The sequence below is a fragment of the Trichechus manatus genome, unplaced genomic scaffold (genome assembly GCF_000243295.1).
Source record: "Trichechus manatus latirostris isolate Lorelei unplaced genomic scaffold, TriManLat1.0 scaffold00029, whole genome shotgun sequence".
In the NCBI taxonomy this organism is placed as follows: domain Eukaryota; kingdom Metazoa; phylum Chordata; class Mammalia; order Sirenia; family Trichechidae; genus Trichechus; species Trichechus manatus.
This window is the reverse complement of record NW_004443965.1, coordinates 3,901,475-3,922,871: the sequence shown is the minus strand read 5'-3', so window position 1 is coordinate 3,922,871 and position 21,397 is coordinate 3,901,475. Positions and strand designations below refer to the sequence as shown.

Below are 21,397 nucleotides of genomic sequence, written 5' to 3'. Positions count from 1 at the left end.
AAGCTGGTGATAGGGAACCCAAAGTTGAGCAAGGATAGTGGTAATGTGTTGTGAGGTTGTTAACCATTGTCATAGGGCAACATGTGTACTGTTTAATGAGAAACTATTTTGTTCTGTAAACCTTCATCTAAAGTGAGAATAGCAGCACAATTGGAAGAGCATAGTTGAAGTCACTGAACTGTGCATGTAGAAATTTTTGAAATGGTGTCTCTTTGGCTATGTATATTTTTACCAAAAAACAAAAAGAAGGTCGAGAAGGGAGAGGGTTGACATGTCGCGGGGTTGTTAACCAATGTCATAGAACAATATGCGTACTGCTGTTTCATGAGAAACTATTTGTTCTGTAAACCTTCACGTGAAGTACAATAAAAAAAAAAACTAAAAGTTAATACTTCTAACAATGAAATATTTATATGTAAATATGATTAAAATAAACTAATAAATGAAAAAAAACTAATTTTAAGAGTGTGGAATTATCTGCCTGGACCATGGCCAATAAATAATAATAACAATGACAAAAATAAAATAAAATCCTACTCTGCTGAGGTCACCCTTTGGTGAGCTTTCACATGAGACACAAATATTTTCACTTCTTTTGCGCATTCAGAGAGGTCTATCCAGATACCTCTTCCCTATAAATCCTTGTATCCAATTTTCCAATCACATTCCTTCCAAGTCCCTGACCATCCAGCCAAACTACTGGCCACAGCCCATGAATCAGTATACAGTCACACATATGGCCGTTTCTCCTTCCAAGCAAAGCGAACAGCCAGGTGCACTGCTCAAAGTTCTGCCCATTGGGAGGATTTCCCTTTTCTACTGTCCTTCAGGGAGGTCCCAGAGAAGGGCCGCAGTGCTGCTGCTGTCCACTTTTGAGTGGTGCCTGCATATCACACAGAACCATCGGCAAATCAGGCATGAGTTTTCTCTTCTTCAGTCAACTGTTCATATGGAGCTCCCCATGAGGCCACAGGTGCAGACTGGGAGATGGAGGTAATGTAACGGGAGTGGAGACCATGGGCATTTGGGCCACTTCCTCATGCAACTGACTTGTGCCTTCAGGTCCTGCTTGGGCCCAATCTCATATATACTACTTCCATTTAATGATAGACAGCTGCTGTGCACGTCCAAATGTATGACTCTGTGGGTCAGACAACATCCAGTTTATGATGTGCAGCTCAGGCCACATGGTGACCTGGTGTCCCATGGTCAAGTGCTCAGTCTCTACTAAGGCTCAGTAACAAGCCAAAGGCTGCTTCTCAAAAGGAGAGTAGTTATCAGCAGAGGATGGTAGATCCTAAGGGTCTGCACTGTGATTCACCAACAGGGGCCTGCCAAAGACTCCAAACAGCATCTCTATCTGCCACAGACACTTCAAGCACCATTGGATCAGCCAGATCATATGGCCCAAGTGGCAGAGCAGCTTGCACAGAAGCCTGAACCTATTGCAGAGCCTTCTCCTGTTCTGGGTCCCACTCAAAACTAGCAGGTTTTGGAGTCACTCAATAAATATGCCAGAGTAACACACCCAAATGAGAAATATGTTGCCTCCAAAATCCAAAGAGGCCCACTAGGCATTATGCCTCCTTTTTAGTTGTGGGAGGAGTCAGATGCAATAACTCTTCCTTCACTTTAGAAGGAATATCTTGACATGCCCCACACCACTGGACCCCTAGAAATTTCACTGAGGTGGAAGGTGCCTAAATTTTTGTGGGATTAATTCCCACCCTCTAGCATGCAAATGTTTTACCAATAAGTCCAGAGTCATTGACACTTCTTCTTTACTAGGTCCAATCAGCATAATGTCATCAATGTAATGGACCAGTGTGACGTCTTGTGGATGGGAAAGGCAATCAAGGTCTCTGTGGACTAAATTATGACATAAGGCTGGAGAGTTGATGTAGCCCTGAGGTAGGCAACTAAAGGTGTATTGCTAGCCTTGCCAGCTAAAGGCAAACTGCTTCTGATGGTCCTTCCTTCAAAACAGGTATGGAGAAAAAGGCATTAGCCAGATCAATAGCTGCATACCAGCTACCAGGAGACATATTAATTTGCTCAAGCAATGAGACTACATCTGGAACAGCAGCTGCAACTGGAGTCACAACTTGGTTAAGTTTTTGATAATCCACTGTCATTCTCCAAGATCCATCTGTTTTTTGCACAGGCCAGTTGAATGGTGATGTGGTAGGAATCACCATTCCTGCATCCTTCAAGTCCGTGATCGTGCCAGTAATCTCTGCAATCCCTCCAGGGATGTGGTATTGCTTTTGGTTTACTATTTTCCTAGGTAGGGGCAGTTCTAATGGTTTCCACTTGGCTTTTCCTACCATAATAGCCCTTACTCTATTTGTCAGGGACCCAATGTAGGGTTCTGCCAGTTGTTGAGTATATCTATTCCAACTATGCATTCTGGAACTGGGGAAATCACTACAGCATGGGTTTGGGAACCCACTGGACCTACCGTGAGACTGACAATTGAGCTAAGACTCCATTAATAACCTGACTTCCATATGCCCACACTCTGACTGGTGGGCCACAGTGACATTTTGATTCTCCTGGAATTAGTGTCATTTCAGAGCCAGTACCTAGTAATCCTTGAAATGTCTAATTATTTCTTTCTCTCCAATGAATAGTCACTCCTGTACAAGGCCATAGATCCCTCTGGGGAAGGCCAGGAGAAAGATTAACAGTATAAGTTTTTGGCAGTGTACTGGAGTCCTTCCTCAAGGTGACCTAGCCTCCCCTTCAAATCAAGGAGTTGTGGGTCTGTAAACTCACTCAAGTCTAGGAATTGATTGAGGGGCCGTGACTCTCTATTCTGGTGATTTGAGTTAGACTGCTGTTCACTTGACCTAGAATTCATCCGTTTGTAGAGATGAAGTAAATATTTAGTAAATTTCCTATCTATTTCATTCCTAGGACACTATGACTAAGTAGCCAACTCCATAAGTCCATACGAATCAGACTATTCTGATTACTGCTTTGAGTCTTCTGTCCATTATGGTAACCATGCCCACCTTGTCTTTGTCGACTGAATGCCGCCACTTGGTCCCTACCACCATGGGCTCCAATCAGTCCCATTGTAGTTAGGTGTCTTAATTCAGTTAGGGCAGTTCCTACTGTCAAATCTGACTTACATAAAATAGCAATCACAGCAGTCTTCAAGGATGCTGGGGCTCCCTTCACAAATTTGTTCCTCACTGTTGTGGTAAAAGCTGTGCCCTTTGGGCACTCCATGTGTGGGTCTGTGGGTCTAACTTGATAAATCCACTCTAGAATGCCAATTTCCCTAAGCCTCTGGATACCTTCTTCTACAGTATACCAAGGCAGGTCTGGTACTTCAACTTGATTTAGTGTAGGTCACCATATAATCCATGCTTCAGCAACACAACCAATTAGATCCTATCCTAACTTCTCAAGCTGAAACACTGAAAGAAGAATCTGTGCTTAGTCAGCCAATATTGATAAACTTAGACTGATCCATCTTTATGTTCCTTGTACCATTATCCTACACCCTTAATAGCCATTCCCACACATATTCCTCAGGTTTCCGTTTGTACATATGAAAATTTAAGCAGTTCTTTTGGAGTGTGGCATACCTCCTCCTGGGTTACATTTTGTACTTCACTTTTTGGGGCTCACTGGGACTTAAGTCTAGTTATAGGTCTAGAAGCCAAAATTGGTGGGGAAATGTTTTGAGAACATTCAGCATTGTCTTGTAAAGCATCTGCCTCAGGCAATGTCCCAGGCAATGACTCAGACAAAGGTACTTTGGATACAGCTGGGTTAATCTCATTAGATGGGAGTGGAGGGGTTAATAGTTCTGTTGGCAGGAAGGATTCAATGGAATTTAGAGGCTCAATATCTCCAGCTTCCTGATTATCACCCATATGTCCCCATCTCAGGTTTCAGGATCTCATTTCTTCCCAATCAATGCCATTACTTTAACTACAGACACCTCTCAAGTTTCGCAGTTGAGCTGGCATTGTAATTCAGCCACTCTTAAAATAAGACTCTGGGTTTGGTTTTCAGCAATATTAACTATGTTACTACAAGAAATAAGGCTTTCTTTCAAGGAACAAGTGGAAACTTTGAGGTCATTTATGAGGCACTTGAGCTTTGACTCTGAAGCTCTGAGCTCGTCTCTTTTTTTTTTTTTACCAGTTTGTCTAGCGAAAGTAGGATTAACCAACCAGCTTCCTTATAGTTCTCATTATGACAAAACTGTAAAAAGGTATCATATATGCAATCGCTCAGAGTCTCATCTTTCACCAATACCTGATCTATTGGTAGTGATATTTTGTGTATTTCAATTGCCACCTCATGCCATGGATTAGCAGTGCCCTTTTTACTATTGGAAGCAGAGTCATCAAACATCTTTTAAGACTAACTAGACTTGAGAACCAATTTAGAAAATTCATCCTTACAATTTTGTTTCTCTAGAACCACTTTTGGTACCAAACGTCTTAGGCTGAATACTCTAGAGAAGTAAAACCAGTGAAGTGTATAAATCTATAGAGAGAGAGACAGAGATTTATATCAAGGAAATGGTTCACATGGTTGTAGAGGCTGTAACATCCCAAGTCTGTGGGTCAGGGAAGAGGCTTCTCCTGATTCACGTAGCTGCAGGGGCTGGTGAACCCAAGATTGGCAGGCCAGAGAGCAGGGCTGTTGCTCACAGGCTGTGAAAATCGATGAATCCCAAGATCAGCAGGCAAGACTGCAGGTAAGCTGCTAGCTCAAGTCCCAAGAACCGGAGGTCAGATGAACAGGAGCCAGCTGCAGGATCCAGAATGAGTAAAAGCCCTGGAGCCCCTGTCTGAACATCCACCCACACTCGATGCAGGCCACACACCCAAGGAAACTCCCATTCAACTGATTGGCTTCTCATAGCAGATCCCATCACGGGGGTGACCATGTATCATATCTCAACAGGGAAGTGATCACATCATACAACTGCCAAAACATTGAGAATCATGGCTCAGTCAAGTTGACAATCTTAACCACCACAGTTTCTTTATCTGTAAAAGTAAATTGTTTTCTAAACAATTTCATAATAAACCACTATTTGATTACTAAAATGATGTTTTTAAGGGTGTTGTCCACCTTACCTTTATGAAATTATGTCAGAATATCTCCACAGGACATACTTGATTAAAAAACATATGAACTCTAAATGTTTTTAAAATATCACTAATAGGAGGTTTCCAGAAACAGAAGAACTATATTTATCCATATATAGTATCTGGCCAAACTGTTACCAAGCAACCATTTGACAATCACACAGAGCTTTTCATTATAACAGTGACTTATAAATTTGAACTGACATGTTGAACCTAAAGAAGATGGCAGGCTATGCTCTTTTGGGAAAAATCAGAAAATATGTTTTGAACAACTAAATCTTTGTTTTATTTAACAGCTCTATTAAGAAATAATTCATAAACCATACAATTCATCCATTTAAAGTAGACAATTCAAAGGTTTTTAGCGTATTCAGAGTTGTGCAACCATCACCACAATCATCTGCCTGCTGCTTAACAGAATATCTAAATTGTAACAGTGATAAGAGCTGCATAGTCATCATACCCTCCTAGCTGCACGTCTCTTATTAGTTCACTTCCATATGAATGTGGGGTGTTTCTCTGTTCATCTAAGTCTTGGCTAGGCTTCTTAATTTTCATAAAAGGACATCACTTCTACCTTATGTCCAATTGAATTTTTTAAATACGTAAATTGGCTTTTAATTAGAAATTCAAAATACTTACTATACTCTATGCTCTTGTCAAAGTATAGATATTGACCTGTCTTTCACTAAAGGCCTAACTGAAAAATTTCAAAGGATGTATAAACTGTTTATTTCTCTAGAATTTCCACGATGACAAAGAGATCTTACACCCAACTCCAATTTTTAGCAGTCGTTTGAGGATATGAGGATATATCCACATTCTTCAAGAAAGAATGCCATTATTGATTAGTGATAGGAGTAGGCAGACATGCTCACACATCTGATGTCTTTGCATCTTGATTTTAACCCTGGATCCAACAAAGTTCGTCAGAGCTGTGTGCTTCTACTGCTTTGATTTGCCCCCCATATTGTCACTTTTACTGAATTAAACTTTGGTTCTTCGGCCCTAGGTTGCATGAATGAATACCTCAAGAAACATCTACACAAAAACCACTATTTGATTACTAAAATGATGTTTTTAAGGGTGTTGTCCACCTTACCTTTATGAAGACCCAAAAGAGAAATTTCTCTCAGGCCTAAAAGCCAAAAAATGCCTTACTCTTCCTGAACATCTGGTTTTCATTTCTCTTATGCATAATGTGACTCTTACAGCCTTTTCCTTTTTTGCTTTGGACATAAGGAATCTCAGTGTTGAATGTGACGCCTGCCTAGAATCTTCCTTTTTTTTTGGTACTTTAGTGCCATATAACTATCCCATCTTTTTTTATTCACCTTGCCTTTTTATTCTATTTATTTTTAAACTTCTGGTGTTCATTTTACGTTCCTTTTTGGATTGTAAGTAAGTAAATGAAAGTTGTAAGTAAATGAAGGGACAGATAGGAGGTATGTAGGTAGCTGAATAGCTAGACAGAAAGATACATAGCTATTGGCAAAATATAAATATGTTGCTAATTAAGACATGATTCATAACAGATTTGAAGAGGTCAAATTTTAAAACAAATTTTAGGTTTCACATTTATTTTTATAGAGCTATCAAGGCCATTGGAGCCCCGGTGGCACAGTGGTTAAGAGCTCAGATGCTAACAAAAAGGTCAGCAGTTTGAATCCACCAGCTTCTCCTTAGAAACCCTATGGGGCAGTTCTACTCTGTCCTATACGGTGGCTAAGAGTTGGAATCGACTCAATGGCAACAAGTAATATTTCTTATTACCCTTCCTTTTACCATTTGCTACTTACCCTCCCCATTTTATTTTTGATCTATCTTCTCCAACCTAGTGATTTCAGAAATAGATTTCACAGATGGAAGACAGATGACAGCGGAAAAGAGACTTTGCCTAATACCCCCAAGGAAAAAAAAAAATCTGAATACAGTGCATAGGAAAAAAATATACTGAACCATTAAGGGGGGAAATACTCTTGTGTTTGGTTTCATCGAGAACTAAGAAAAAAATCAACCTGTACCCCCTTTTGGTAATAAGGTTCACTGAGAGTACCTGGTCTCTGGTGTGGAAGTAGTAAACTCTTCTAAGACCCCAAGGTAGCATTTAGCATCCTGTGGGCTCATGCACACCATGTGCTGAGCACAGAGCCATGTTTTAGGGGATAGCATTATAAAGTGGCCCCACTGTGGTGCTGACTGATTCACTCTGTGTTCAAGTTTCCAGTTATTTCATTTGATTACAGTTGGGTGTGTTTTACAAGACGGCTGCAGTTAGTCTAGGTTGTTAAAGAAACGTGCATTTCCATTACCAAAGTAGGTATCAAATCCTCGGCGGGTTGGAAGGCATTCTTTCCGGTACATTCCCAGGTGCCATTTTCCGACCATGTGGGTAGTATAGCCTGCTTCTTTTAGAAGCTGGGGCAGGAGTTTTTCATCCAGGGGAACACAGCTGGGCTGACAGGGCCAGATTATTTGGTGCTGTAAACCTGTATGGATCTTAAAGACAGAAACATAAAATTATGGATTAATGGTGTTGAAACATTCTGACTAAGCCAGCAATGTAGCCACCTAATTTACTGGACATATTGTAGACTTGCATGTTCAACTCTATTCCTGTACTGGCTTAACGATATTTCTGAAAGGCGGTTTACTCACTTAATCAAATGAGGTAATGGGCATAAACAAGATCTGAAAAATAAATAAAAGCATTGTAACAAATACTTCAACAAATAATTATCAAAGCATTATGTTAGAAACCATTAACTTTTCACTTCTATCTCAAAAAAGTAGCAGTAATATGAGGTGTGGATTTATCATGAAAAAAGTGTCCCAACTCCTGTGTACACTAGAAGTTGGCATTTGATTAGAAGCAGCTACTGTCATTGTTAAAGATTTGGTGATTGTTTTAAGGGTTATTTAATAGTCTAATAAAACTGATGACTCACATTTCTTATCATACTTTATACAAATAAGCCATAATCTCAAAAACAATGACCGACTTTTTTCTAAACTACCCTCCCCTCCAAAAAACCAACAACAAAAACTAAAAACAAAACTAAAATTCCAAGGGGGAAAACTCTTCTGTCTGTGGTTAAATAAAACCAAAGCATCCATACAACCACTTGTTGAGTCTTACTGTAGTATTAAAATAGAATATGCACAAGTATATGAAAAAGCTATTAAAATATCTGTTTTCCAATTACATATCTTTGTGAAGCCAGATTTTCGTTATAAACTTCAATCGAAACGATATATCCCAACATTGAATGCAAAAGCATATGTATCAATCTAGCTTCTATCAATAAAAGACTTGCAAAAACATAAAACAATGTCACTCTTCTCACTTAATTTATTTTTGAAAATAGTTATTTTTCATATGCTATTTATATTAATATGTAATGAGTTTATTATTGCTGTTTTTCAATGAATAAAAAATATTTTTAAATTTATCAATTTTAACTTCTAATATGGTAAATATTGATAGGTATAATCCACAAAAGCATAAAGTCTTTAGGGTCCTGAATAATTAAGTGTATACAGAGGTCCTAAGCCAAAAAGTTTGAGAACTGGTGATATAATGCCAGAGAGTGATAACTTCTAAGAAGAATAGTAAAGTAGGGGAAGGAAACAGTGACAGAGATGATATTTTAAGTAGTGTAGCAAGAGACAACCTCTCTGAGGAGGAGATATCTGAGCAGCAACCTAAATAAAGCGAGAGTTGTTGTTAGGTGGCATAGAGTCGGTTCCGATTCAACTCTACGACCCTGTGTACAACTGAACGGTGCCTGGTCCTGCACCATCCTCACGATTGCTGTTATCCTTGAGGCGGTGAGCAATCTAGGCACAAAGAATAAAAAGTGCAAAGGCCCTGAGACCTGAACATGCTCGGCAAGTTTGAAGGCCAGCTTGGAACCAGTGTGGTCCTTGTCACAAGCTTTGTGCTAATGGATGCCACTGAACTCCCTGCTGGTGCACAATGGTGCTCTCTCTCCATCTTGCGTTAGACCAGGGGGACTCCCTCCCTGCTTGCCTAGCCCTTCCTTCCTTAAAACTTGGCACCCTTCTGCCCTTGTCCTTGCTTAGCCAACGAAGTGCTCTTCTTCCTTTGAAGTGGGGCTAGGGAATTGCATTCAACTGTGGGCTGGACTGCACTGCTGATCTCCCTAGCATAAATCAGGCTCTGGGAACATTGAAGGCTGAGAGTGCCAGTTTTCAACCTAAGCCACAACTCTCTGGTGCCTCCATAAGCTGTGAGGTGGGATGCAAGCAACTTGTTACTAATAATGGTGAAAATACGTTTTCAAATGATTTACTTGCTTTATCATTTAAACAGATTCCCTGGGTGGTGCAAATAGTTAATGTGCTCAGCAACTACCCAAAATGTTATAGGTTTGAGCCTACCCAGAGATGCCTCAGAATAAAAGCCTGGCAATCTATGTCTGAAAAATCAGCTGCTGAAAACCCTATGGAGCACAGTTCTACGCTAACACACATGGGGTCGCCATGAGGTGGAATTGATGTGACTTCAATGGGTGGTACTGGTATAATTTAAAGCAGAATAGCATAAAGCTCAGGGAATTAAATCCCAGCTCTATCACTTATTAGCTTCATAACTTTGGACAATAACTTAAGTAACTTAGGTTCAAGCTCATCATCTGTAAAAGAATAATAATAATATCCCCTCCCAGGGTTTTTTGGAGGATTAATGAGGTAAAACACCAAGTACATACTAAGTACACAGCAATTGCCATGGTAATAAGCAGTTTAATATGCTTTCTTGAGCAAGAACAGGGTGGTATTACAGACAGCATGCACCTAAGCCTGGGCCTGCCCCCAGGAGTGTGCTGTAGAGCATACAAACATCATAGAAACTGTAAACTGGAACAACCAATCTATAGCTCTGCTAAATAGATAAGATACCTGCCATTGAGTCAACTCTGACTCATGGCAACCTTATGTACAACAGAATGAAATGTTGCCTGGTCTCGTGTCATCCTCATGATCACCAGCATGTGCAAGTCCATCATTGTGGCTACTGTGCCAATTCGTCTCACCAAGGATTTCCCTCACCCTCGTTGGCCCTCTACTTTACCAAGCATGATGTCCTCTCCTAGAAATTGATCCCTTCCAATGACCTGTCCAAAGAAAGCAAGCTGGACAATGTTCTGTTACGTTAAAACAAAAACCAAATCTGTTGCCACTGAGTCAATTTAGACTCTTAGCGACCTTATAGGACAGAGCAGAATTGCCCCATAGAGCTTCCAAGTAGCGGCTAGTGGATTTGAACTGCCAAACTTTTGGTTAGTAGCCACGCTCTTAACCACTGTGACGCCAGGGCTCCACATATGGTTTTTATTGGCTAATTTTTGGAAGTAGATTATCAGGCCTTTCTTCTAGTCTGTCTTAGTCTGGAAGTTCCACTGAAACCTGTGCACTATAGGTGACCCTGCTGGTATTTGAAATATTGGTGGCATAGTTTCCAGCATCACATCACCATGCAAGCCACCACAGTACGACAAACTAACAGACAAGTGTTGGATAATTCTGCTAGTACTGACCAAATATATTATTTACCACCAATTTTCTCAGATTCTGATATTGAAGACAAGACAAATACACAGATTTTTTTGGTTTTATTTTTTAATATTTGGCAATAAACAAAGTAGAGACAAAATTTTTTTTTTACAATCACATTTTTTTTTTCTAATTTATCATAAGCTACTACTGAAAGGTTGGCAGTTCAAACTCAGCCAGCAGCTCTGCGGGAGAAAGACCTCGCAATCTGCTTCTGTAAAGATTACAGCCTAGAAAACCCTGTGGGGCAGTTCTACTCTGTCACATGGGGTGGCTAGGAGTTGGAAACAATTTGACTGCATCTAACAACAATTATTAAATAGCTTTCTCATAAGTTTTAACATTGTCTTGAATTTTATTTTTTGTGAGTGTCTTTCCAGATCCAGCACTTTTAGAATTGCACCTGCTATGCTTGATTTCATATCTTTCCACATTCCTCCTTAAAGGACCATATGGAATATCTTAAATGTTAAACTAAAGTGAGTTTATTTGAGGGTAATGGATAAGTCTGCTATCTTGACTGTGGTGATAGCTTCACGAGTGGAGACATATGTCAAAATTTATCAAATTGTATACTTTAAATTTGTGCACTTTATTATATGGCAAGTATACCTCAATATAGCTGTTTTAAAAATTAAAGTGAGTTTAAGTTTTCTATTGAGATATTTATGCTTCTCCTAGAAATAACTAGACACACACATCGGGATAAATGCTAGATGCCTTCCAAATCCACTCTCTGCCTTCTCTGTCCTGCTGTCTACACTGGGAGGCTGACCTGTGTAGACCAAATCAAAGGGTGATTGGATTCAGCCAATGGGGAGCCCAGGCAGGAGATCAGAGAGAGGAAAGAGAGTGACTGGCCTCAGCCTGGCTATGTCTCTCTAGTGAGGGTCACTCCGAGGACAGCCTTCTCTACATGACTTTCTCATTCTAGGTTCTTTCTAGTCACTGCCCCTTCTTTTTCTCCCTTCTGGTCTAGGGGTAGTTACAGTTCCACTGGGTTACTGGACCAAGAAGCTTCACCCACACATTCATACCTCTTAAAATAGTCTCTTTGTAAATAAACCCTCCCTAAATTATCCTAATTCGAACGTGCCATCTGTTTACAGCTGGGACCTTGAATGATACAGAATGTTATGATGTCCAGGCACGGAAACATTGCTCTCAATCAAGAAATATATATATATATACACACCTGCCTCCCTAAAATCAAAGAACGGTTCTTTCTGTGGTTAACACTAGAAGGTGACACAACAGAAAATTGATCCTAGGCTCAAAAACTTCATAACATATACTAATTGGCAAGAGAGCAAGATGAGTAAAGATAAAGATAATATTTTTGCAGAATCCAGAAAACCCAGTGGAGATAAATGCTATGCACAATTTTTTTTTTTAATGGAAAGCTCATCCATTATGCGCAAAGAATTAACTCTGATTGCTAGAAAGCACTGCCAAGGGAAAGGATGCTCCGTGATTTGGTTTTCCTCAGCCATGGGCACCAAGCCAGGTGGTCAGCTGAAGTCTGCCTCCATGATCTGCAATCGTATGGAGCAGGAAAATTAGTCCTTTGCAGTTACTGAGAATTTATTTGACAGAGTATTTTTATGATATTCTTGGGGAAGCGGAAGCTAAACTCTGGGAGACCGCCAAAAACGTGCTTTTGGTCTGCTCTAACACTGACTGAAGTAAGGAAGCTGTAATGTATAGAGAAGCAGTAAACAGGTAAATGCCAAGCTGGTTCCAACCCAGCACTCTAGTTTAACACAGAGCTATAGAGCCACAGCATGTTTCACGGAGCAGAAAAATACACCTAAACAGGGCACCAACAGGAATCAAAAGAAAAAAATAAGAATGAGGAGTTTCAACCACAAAGTCCCTTTGTAAGTACAACAGATGCAAAAACAATTCCATTTTAACATATATCTACAATGCACAGAGAATATATGTCAACGGAGAAGATCTCATATAGAATATATGAAAGTTCAAAGGGGTTACTGCTCCTATCTACCATGTGTGGCTGTCTCTCTTCCTTCTCCATCTATCTGAAGCCTCTTCAATAAACAGCATCTCCTAGGATTTTATTTGACGATCAAGGATTCCCTCCACAAAGGCAAAGGGTCTGCAAAGCACAGTGAAGGAACCGGCTTGTCTCTGGGGTCTTTCTGTGAGGTAACTAATGGTAAAGCCTTGTTTTCATGACTGTGTTGCACATAACAATGTATTTAGTCCTATGAGTTATTCTTTCCTCTGTAGACTGGCTAACACTATAGTCTCACGAGCTTGAAAGAGAAAAACCAACCTGGAGAGAAGAGAGGAGGGCAACTCCCACACCAGCACATCTTACAATCCCCCTTGAAGAAGGCCCACGAAGTCTATCTATTTGTTATCTATTCAGGAGCTCAGAGTTCAGTATTTCAGCTATACTTATGACAAAATGTACCAGTGGCTAGATGAACCACTGCTACGTATATGGCAATAAATGCTATTTCTCTCTTAACCTCAGTAGTGTAGAGATAATATCCAGTTGAAGAGAAGGAAGGACTGTCCTGTCAATCTAATGTGTGCTAGATGAATGCATACCTTCAATAAAATGTATTTGTGAAACACCTCCTGCTCTAGAACTTGAAATGGGCAGCTCCACTCTTCCACTTGCACACCAGGAAGTCTAGAGGGGCACTTCATGACTGGAACACAATCACAGAACAGGCTGGTGGCCAGCCAGGGGTTCAGAGTTTCTAGCCTGTGGATCAGCCACCACACTCCAGGTCTGAACCACAGTCAAGTACCACTCACGCCACCACAGGGTTTATTGTTGGAGATGCCCCAGAGAAGAACAAATGGATAGTGGAAAATCTGCTCCCTCCCCGCTTAAGCCTTCTATAAGCGGTCAGCTGCCCATGCTGCGGAAGTCAAGGGCCACAGAATACACATTCTGTGTGCCAAGGGCCTGGGCTTGCCATCTGGCCTGGGCCTGCAGTACTCAGGCTGCAGAACTGGCTGGTGTCACTGACAGTTTTAAGGTTTATTTGTTTTGGTGTTGATTAGTCCAAGAGTGCAAATTGCTGACTAAACCCACCAAAGGGATACTGTTTGTAAAAAGAATAAACAAGCCAGGAATTGTTTCAGTGCCTGCCTTTGTTTAAATTATAAATCCAACTGTATGCCCAAAATGAAAGGGAAGGAAAATATGGAGAAAGCTGAGCTGTAGTAAGGTGATATGATAAAGGAAACAAAAACAAAAGATAATGGTCAAACTCTGAGAGTAACAGCTTCTGTTCAAAGTGATTCTTCATATAACAAACCTCATAAGTTAATCAACAACAAAACACCCGTGGGTCAATCATTCAAACTCAGCCCCAAATTAGTTTTCTTATTTCCAGTTACTTGGGAGGTAATATATATACATATATATATAGTAGAACTGTTTCCTTAAAATATCTTTAATACATGCAGAATAAGGCCTCCAGACTCCCCCTGCCTTCTGCGAAAATGTGTCTTGGCTCTTGCTAGACTTGGAAAGAGCACTTGGATTTGGTAAAATCAAAAGATCCATTAGAGCAATCATCTCCAGGGCTCCCTGAGGTGCAGCACTGATGTGTTTTAGTTGGAAGCCATCTTGCCTGTCACTAGGAAGCTACTGCATCCTTTGTTTCTCCCTCTAACTGAGCACAAGAATAAAGACTAGCAAGTGTTTTCTCTTCAGAGGCACAGATAGCCTCTAGGCTGCATGCTCCTGTTAACCCTCATTCCCAGGATGCCTTTGCCAGGGGATGCTAGGAACATTCCCAATTTGCAACACCCACCTCTCCCAGCTTTTCACTTCTTTGTTGTTGTTGTTGTTATTAGTTGCCATTGAGTCAGCCCCTGACTCATGGTGACCCCGTGCACAACAGAATGAAATGTTATCTAGTCCTGTGCCATCCCTATGATCGACTGCAGAAAGGAACATTGCAACCCATAGGGTTTTCACTAGCTTATTTTAGGAAGTAGATCTTCCTAGTCCGTCTTAGTCTAGATGCTCCACTGAAACCTGTTCAGCATCATAGCACCATGCAAGCCTCCACTGACAGATGGGTGGTGGCTGCACGTGAGGTATGTTGGCCAAAAATGGAATGCCGGATATATCTCCCACATGGAAAGCGAGAATTCTACAACTGAACCACCAATGTCCCCATCACTTCTTTTCACACTACTTCTAATCTTAGAGCCCAAGCAGAGGTGACTGCCAGCAGGAGTCCACTGAGAGGCAAGCACATGGGAGAATGATGAAGAATGGGTGGGCAGAACACTGGGGGCCATGAAGAAAAGCAACAGGGAGGGGAGGGTATCCTCAGGCAGCACTCCTCTTTCCGTGGCACAGATGCAACGACCTATCCTGCCTGCCACCATGGGTTTTGCCTGCTCACATTCTTCAAGTAAGCTTGGGAAAATCAGAAATCACCCGTGATGCTGCTGCACAGCATCCTTTCTGTATTTTTGTCCAAGGTTCTGCTTCAGGGGTGAGTAAAAAGCCTTGAAAATGTCTTGTCCGTTTATTAATGTGATTAAGAGAAATGCAGCTTGGGTGCCTTAAGAATACAACCTTGGAGTCATGTTTCATTGCTTCTATTCTCTGCCAAGATTTATGGAGTTCTGCTGGAGTGCCACCCGCCTCCCCCTCCCCCGCCAGCTCCCAAGGTAAGAATGTCCCAGTTGAGGACCAAAGTTACTTTTTTTTTCTACTAACCTACCGCTTTTGTTAACTCTTAATCTTTTTTTGTTTCTTAAAAAAAAGAATTGGGGGACTAGAGATGACATGTCAACCCTAAGCAGTTTAGTTAAAACAGTGAGCTCTTTGAGGAAATGTTCCTGTGTTAAAGTGCTCAGCACACTCATTCATTTAGCTGTTCAACACTGAGAGTTACTCGATACCAGAAATGAGCAAGGCAATCTAATGGAGAAGTCAGACCTGAGAACAATCATAATTAAAATGTCTAAGTGGAGTTATGGGAATACAGAGGTGGAATAAGTATTTTGAATTAAATAAGATTGATTTGTAAGAATATGAAAATTTAGTATTTTTGTCTTCTATTTGAACTAAAGACAGTATGCAAATTCCATTAGAAAAGCTGAAGGACTTTTAAATTAATTTTTTATCTTAAGATTTTAAACAAGGGGAAAACTAATACAAAATCTATTTACTTATATATATGCATAAAATGCCTCTGAAGGATACCAAGGCACTAATAAAGAAGGGCTACCTATGGGTCGCTATGAGTCAGGATCAACTCCACAACAACAGGTTTGGTTTTTTGGTTTATGGGAAAAGAGCCCTGGTGGTACAGTGGGTAAGCACTTGGCTGCTAACTGAAAGGTAGGGAAAACCACCAGCCGCTCCGCAGGAGAAAGTTGTGGCAGTCTACTTCCGTCAAGATTTACAGTCTTGGAAATCCTACGGGGCAGTTCTACTCTGTGCTATAGAGTCACTAGAGGTTGGAATCGACTCAACTGCAATAGGTTTGGCTTTTGTTTTGGTTTTACATATGGGAAGGTGAGCCGGGGACAGGGAGAAAGTGTAATTGTTTTACTATATATTTTTTTCCAAATCTTTTATATTGGAAACTTGTGATTGTATTTCCTGGGGGTAATCTTAAAAATAAGCTTAGGTTTTTTTCTTTTTTTTTAAAGGAAAATAGAAAATTTAATTTTAACTGAAATTATGTGTACATATACAAAGAACGCCACATGGCACTTTTTAAGTCATTCCTTAAAAGATGGACATTTAGAACACTGCTAGATCAGAAACATTCTTTAGCATATAATAGCCTTCAATGTAACATTACTATGAAAAGAGTTAAGTTTCAATGTTTTGTCATAAGCAGGCAGCATTAGGTCCAGGGAGACCCTGCCTCCCTCTCTAAGCTCATCACATGCTTCTCACACCCTCATTCACTCAGCTCCAGTCACACTGGCCTTTTCCTGGTTCTTGGAAGAAGCTATTCCAGCCTCAGGACCTTTGCTTTTGTTGTTCTTCCCTCTGTGTTAAACTCTCTTCCCTGGGAGCTTTGCATGGCTGACTCCTCTTCCTTTAGGCCTCGACTCATACCACCTCCTCGGAGATACCTTCCTGAGTCACTATCACTTTACCCAGCTTAATATTTTTCCTCCACATTTACTGCCCTCTGCGTTCACATTATTTATTCGTTTATGTGTTTATTCCCACCTCCAGGTTATAAACACCAGGAAAGCAGGTTCCTTGTCTGCTTTGTTTACCATTATCATCCCCAGAGCATAGCAAAACGCCCAGCATAAACAGTTGCTCAATAAATATTTGCTAAGTGAATGAATGAATGCATCATACTTAATGGTGATAGACTGAAAGCTTTCCCCCTAAGATAAGAAACAAGACAAGGATGTCTGCCCTTGCCATTTCTATTTGACATTGTCTTAGAGGTTCTAGCCAGGGCAGTTAAGAAGAAAATTAAATAAAAGGCAGGCAGATTGGAAAAGAAGAAGTAAAACTATTTATTTGCAGATGACATGATCTTGTTTATATAAATCCCTAAAGAAGCCACAAAACAAACAAAAAAACTATTACAACTAATAAATGACTTCAGCAAGGTTGCAGGATACAAGCGCAATATAGAAATATCAGTTGTACTTCTATACACTAGCAATGAACAATCCAAAAATGAAACTAAGAAAACATTTCCACTTACAACAGCATTAAAATGAATAAAATATTTAAGAATAAATTTAACAAAAGAAGTGCAAGTCTTGTACACTGAAAACTATAAGACACTGAAAGAAATTAAAGTAGATCTAAATAAATGGAATGACATCTAACGTTTTATGCATTGGAATACTTGATATTGTTAAGACAGTTAAAATGCCAAGTGCGCTTTTTACAAAAACTGGTAAGTTAATCCTAAAATTCATATGGAAATGCAAGAGACCCAGATAGCCAAAAACAATCTAGAAAAGGAAGAAGAAAGTTGTAGAGTTGACACTTCCAATTTCAAACCCTACTAAAACATACAATAATCAAGACAGTGTAGTAATGGTATAAGGATAGACATATAGACCAATGAAACAGAACTGAGAATCTATAAATAAACTCATATATTTATGGTCAATTGAGTTTCAACAAGGGTGTCAAGGACATTCAGTGGGAAAGAACAGTCTTTTCAACAAATGGTGCTGGAAAACTGGATATCCAAATGCAAAAGAATGAAGTGGGATCCCTATCTCACCTGATATATAAAAATTAACTCAAAATGGATTAAAGATCTAAAAGTAAGAGCTAAAGGTACAAGACTCTTAGAAGAAAACATAGGTGTCAATCTTTGTGACCTTGGACTTTGCAACAGTTTTATAGACATGACATCAAAAGCACAAGCAACCAAAGGAAAAAAACAGATAAATTAGACTTGATCAAAATTAAAAACTTTTGTGCTTACAAGAACACGATCAAGAAAGTGAAAAGACAATCCAATTTATGAGAAAAAAAAATATTTACAAGTCATATATCTGGATCTTTATATATCCAGAATATATAAAGAACACTTAAAACTCAACAATAAAAACACAAATAATCCAATTTAAAAATGAGCAAAGGATTTGAATAGACATATCTCCAAAGAAGAAATACAAATGGCCAATAGGTACATGAAAAGATGCTCAACATCATTAGTAATCAGGGAAATGCAAATCAAAATCACAATGAGATATCACTTCACATCCAGTAGGATGACTACAAAGCTATAATCAAAAAGACAGATAATAACAAGTGTTGAGAAGGATACATTGCTGATGAGCATATAAAAAGTCTGGCAGTTCCTCAAAAAGTTAAACAGGATTACCATATGATCTAGCAACTCCACTCCTAGATATATACCAAGTGAACTGAAAAAAAAATGCTTATATAAAAACTTGTACATGAATATTCATAGCAGTATTATTCATAATAGCCAAAAAACAGAAACAACCCAAATGTCCATCAACTGATGAATGAATGAACAAAATGCAGTATATTCATAAAACGGAATACTATTCAGCAATAAAGAGGAATAAAGTGCCGATACATGTGACTACATGGATGAATCTTGAAAACATTATGCTAAGTGAAAGAAGCCAGACATAAAAGTCCATATATTACATGATTCCATTACATGCAATGTCCAAAACAGGCAAGTTTATAAAGACAGAAAAGTATATTAGCGGTTGCCATGGGCTAGGGGAAGGCAAAATGGTAAGCGACTGTTCATGGGTCCGGGGTTTCTTTTTGGGATGATGAAAAAGGCTTGGAATTAGATAATGATGGTGGTTGCACAACGTTGTGAATATATGAAAAACCATTTAATTGTATATTTTAAAATGGTAAATTTTATAGTATGTGAATTATACCTAAAAAAAAAAAAAAAGGGTATAGGGGAAAAGACAATATCATGTATTTCTGGTGGATATGTAAATTGTACAACCTTATGAAATACAATTTTGCAGTATCTATCAGAATTACAAATGCACCTACTCTTGAATAAAAAACTTTTTCTAGGAATTATCCTACATGTATGTTCAAACATGTACAAAATGACATAAGTACAGCAGCACTGTTTGATATACTAAAGGACTGGAAACAACCTATACATTCATTAACAGGTGATTGGTTAAATTATGACATGTCCACTCAATGAAATATTAGACACTCATACAAAATTAAAATTAAAAATTAAAGAGGATGCTCTTTATGTAACAATATGAAATGATTTCAAATGTTAAGTGAAAACACCACAAAGTGCAGAACAGTGTGAAGAGTATGCTACCAATTGTATAAAAAGAGAGGAGGGGAATACATATGTATTTGCTGGTTTATGCATAAATTACTTTTGGCAGGTTATATACAAAACTGATAGTATTATTTGCCTTCTGGATGGCTGAGGAATGAAATAGGAAGAAGATTTTCAATGTAAACCCCTTTGTAGCTTCTGAATTTTTGAACCACGTGAATATATTTCCTATTCAAAAGATAAAATATAGATTTTTTTTAAAAAAGGATTCATTAATAAGTCATGTGCCTATGGAAAGAACATTAACCTGAGAGTACAGAGACCTGAATTTTTGTCCCTGGATCTACCAGTAACTATTTACCTCACATTAGGCAAGTCACACATTGCTGACCAGCTGCTCCCACCCTACCCTACTCCCAAGTTCTATGCATTTTTCACCAAAGCATGAAGGTTATAAAAAGTTCATACATAAGAATTCTGAACAACTGAATGTCTCAAAAGGCTGAATTCACACTCCTGTTTAAGTAAGTCCCTAGCTGCAGAACAAGTAGCACGTGCTGTTTATAAGACAGTATTGGTCAAGGGTCATCTCTCTTTCTACCAGTAGATGGGGTTAGTGAGTATGATAATGTGCATTTTGCCAAGTTAGAAACTTGCCCTCAGATATAAGAGCCTTAGAGTCAAAGAAATTTAGAGTTAGAAAGAGTCTTAGAGTTTAGTCCTACTCTCGTATTTTACATATGAGGAAAATGATTTCCAGCGAGGTCCAAGTCTGACACAATAAAGACTGAAACCCATGTCTTACCATTCCTAACCAGTCCTCTTTACTCAATATTTTTGTAAGTCCAAAAACTAAAACTCGGGACTTCCTGGGAGTACAAAGTTCAATTAGGTAATCAAGGCTTATTTGTCATCTTACACTTTTTTAAATTTAAAGTTAAGGAATTATGATGGGGGAGGTCTCTAAATATTAACTTAAAGCATGATGCCAAAGTAAACATATATGACTATTAAATAGCTCTTTAAAGTATCTAATTTTGAAATAGCCAAAAAAAATTCCTTATTTCATTGTCCAAAATGAACACCAAATGATTCTTTCAGAAATAAAACCTCTCTCCCTATTGTCATTCTACATGTAATATAGGCAATTCCTGAAGTTTCCCAGGTGGTGCAAACGTTAAGTGCTTGACTACTAACTGAAAGGTTGGCAGTTCAAAGGTACCTCAGAAGACAGGCCTGGCGATCTGCTTTCGAAAGGTCACAGCCTTAAAAACCCTATGGAGTTCTACTCTGCACATGTGGGGTCGCCATGAGTCAGAATAGACTCGATGGTAACTAACAACAACATAGGCAATTCCTAACTTAGAAATGGGATGGGTTAATTTATTAAACTGACTGACTTAGGAATAACCCAAATGTCCAGAAATAATGAGGTATTATTTAGTAAGTATTATGCAATTCTTAAGATGATCTTTTTAATAATTCTGAACAGGTAATATAATGTAGTAGAGATAAGCATCAACCCTGGAGCCCCACTGCCTGGTTCAAATCCTGGTTCTACCACTAACTAGCCCTATGACCTCAGGCAAATTTCTTATCCTCCTCCAGCCTTGGTTTCCCTATTATAAAATAGAGATGATAACAGTAGTACCTATCTTATAGGGTTGCTGTGAGAATTAAATGAGTTAATGCATGTAAAGTGCTCAGAACAGTGTCAGCATATAATATCTGAGGGCAACGAGGCTCAAGCGTCCCAGAAGTATTCCTTTAAAAGAGGGTGCTTGCCCCATTCCTGATAAAAACTCTCAATAAAATAGGTATAGAAGGGAAATTCCTCAACATAATAAAGGCCATCTATGCAAAACCAACGGCCAACATCATTCTTAATGGAGAGAGGCTGAAAACATTCCCCTTGAAAACAGGAACAAGACA

At 39.2% G+C, this 21,397-nt stretch overlaps 1 protein-coding gene across 1 annotated transcript in view; it reads right to left on the bottom strand.

Annotated features, from left to right (window-relative positions):
- The window catches only part of ARSB (arylsulfatase B), a 255,229-nt gene that overhangs the window by 227,169 nt on the left and 6,663 nt on the right, over window positions 1-21,397 (bottom strand). Inside the window, exon 2 of the mRNA XM_004374570.2 lies at window positions 7,436-7,622. Within this exon, the coding sequence (XP_004374627.1) occupies window positions 7,436-7,622 (187 nt within the window). The remainder of the gene's footprint in view (window positions 1-7,435; window positions 7,623-21,397) is intronic.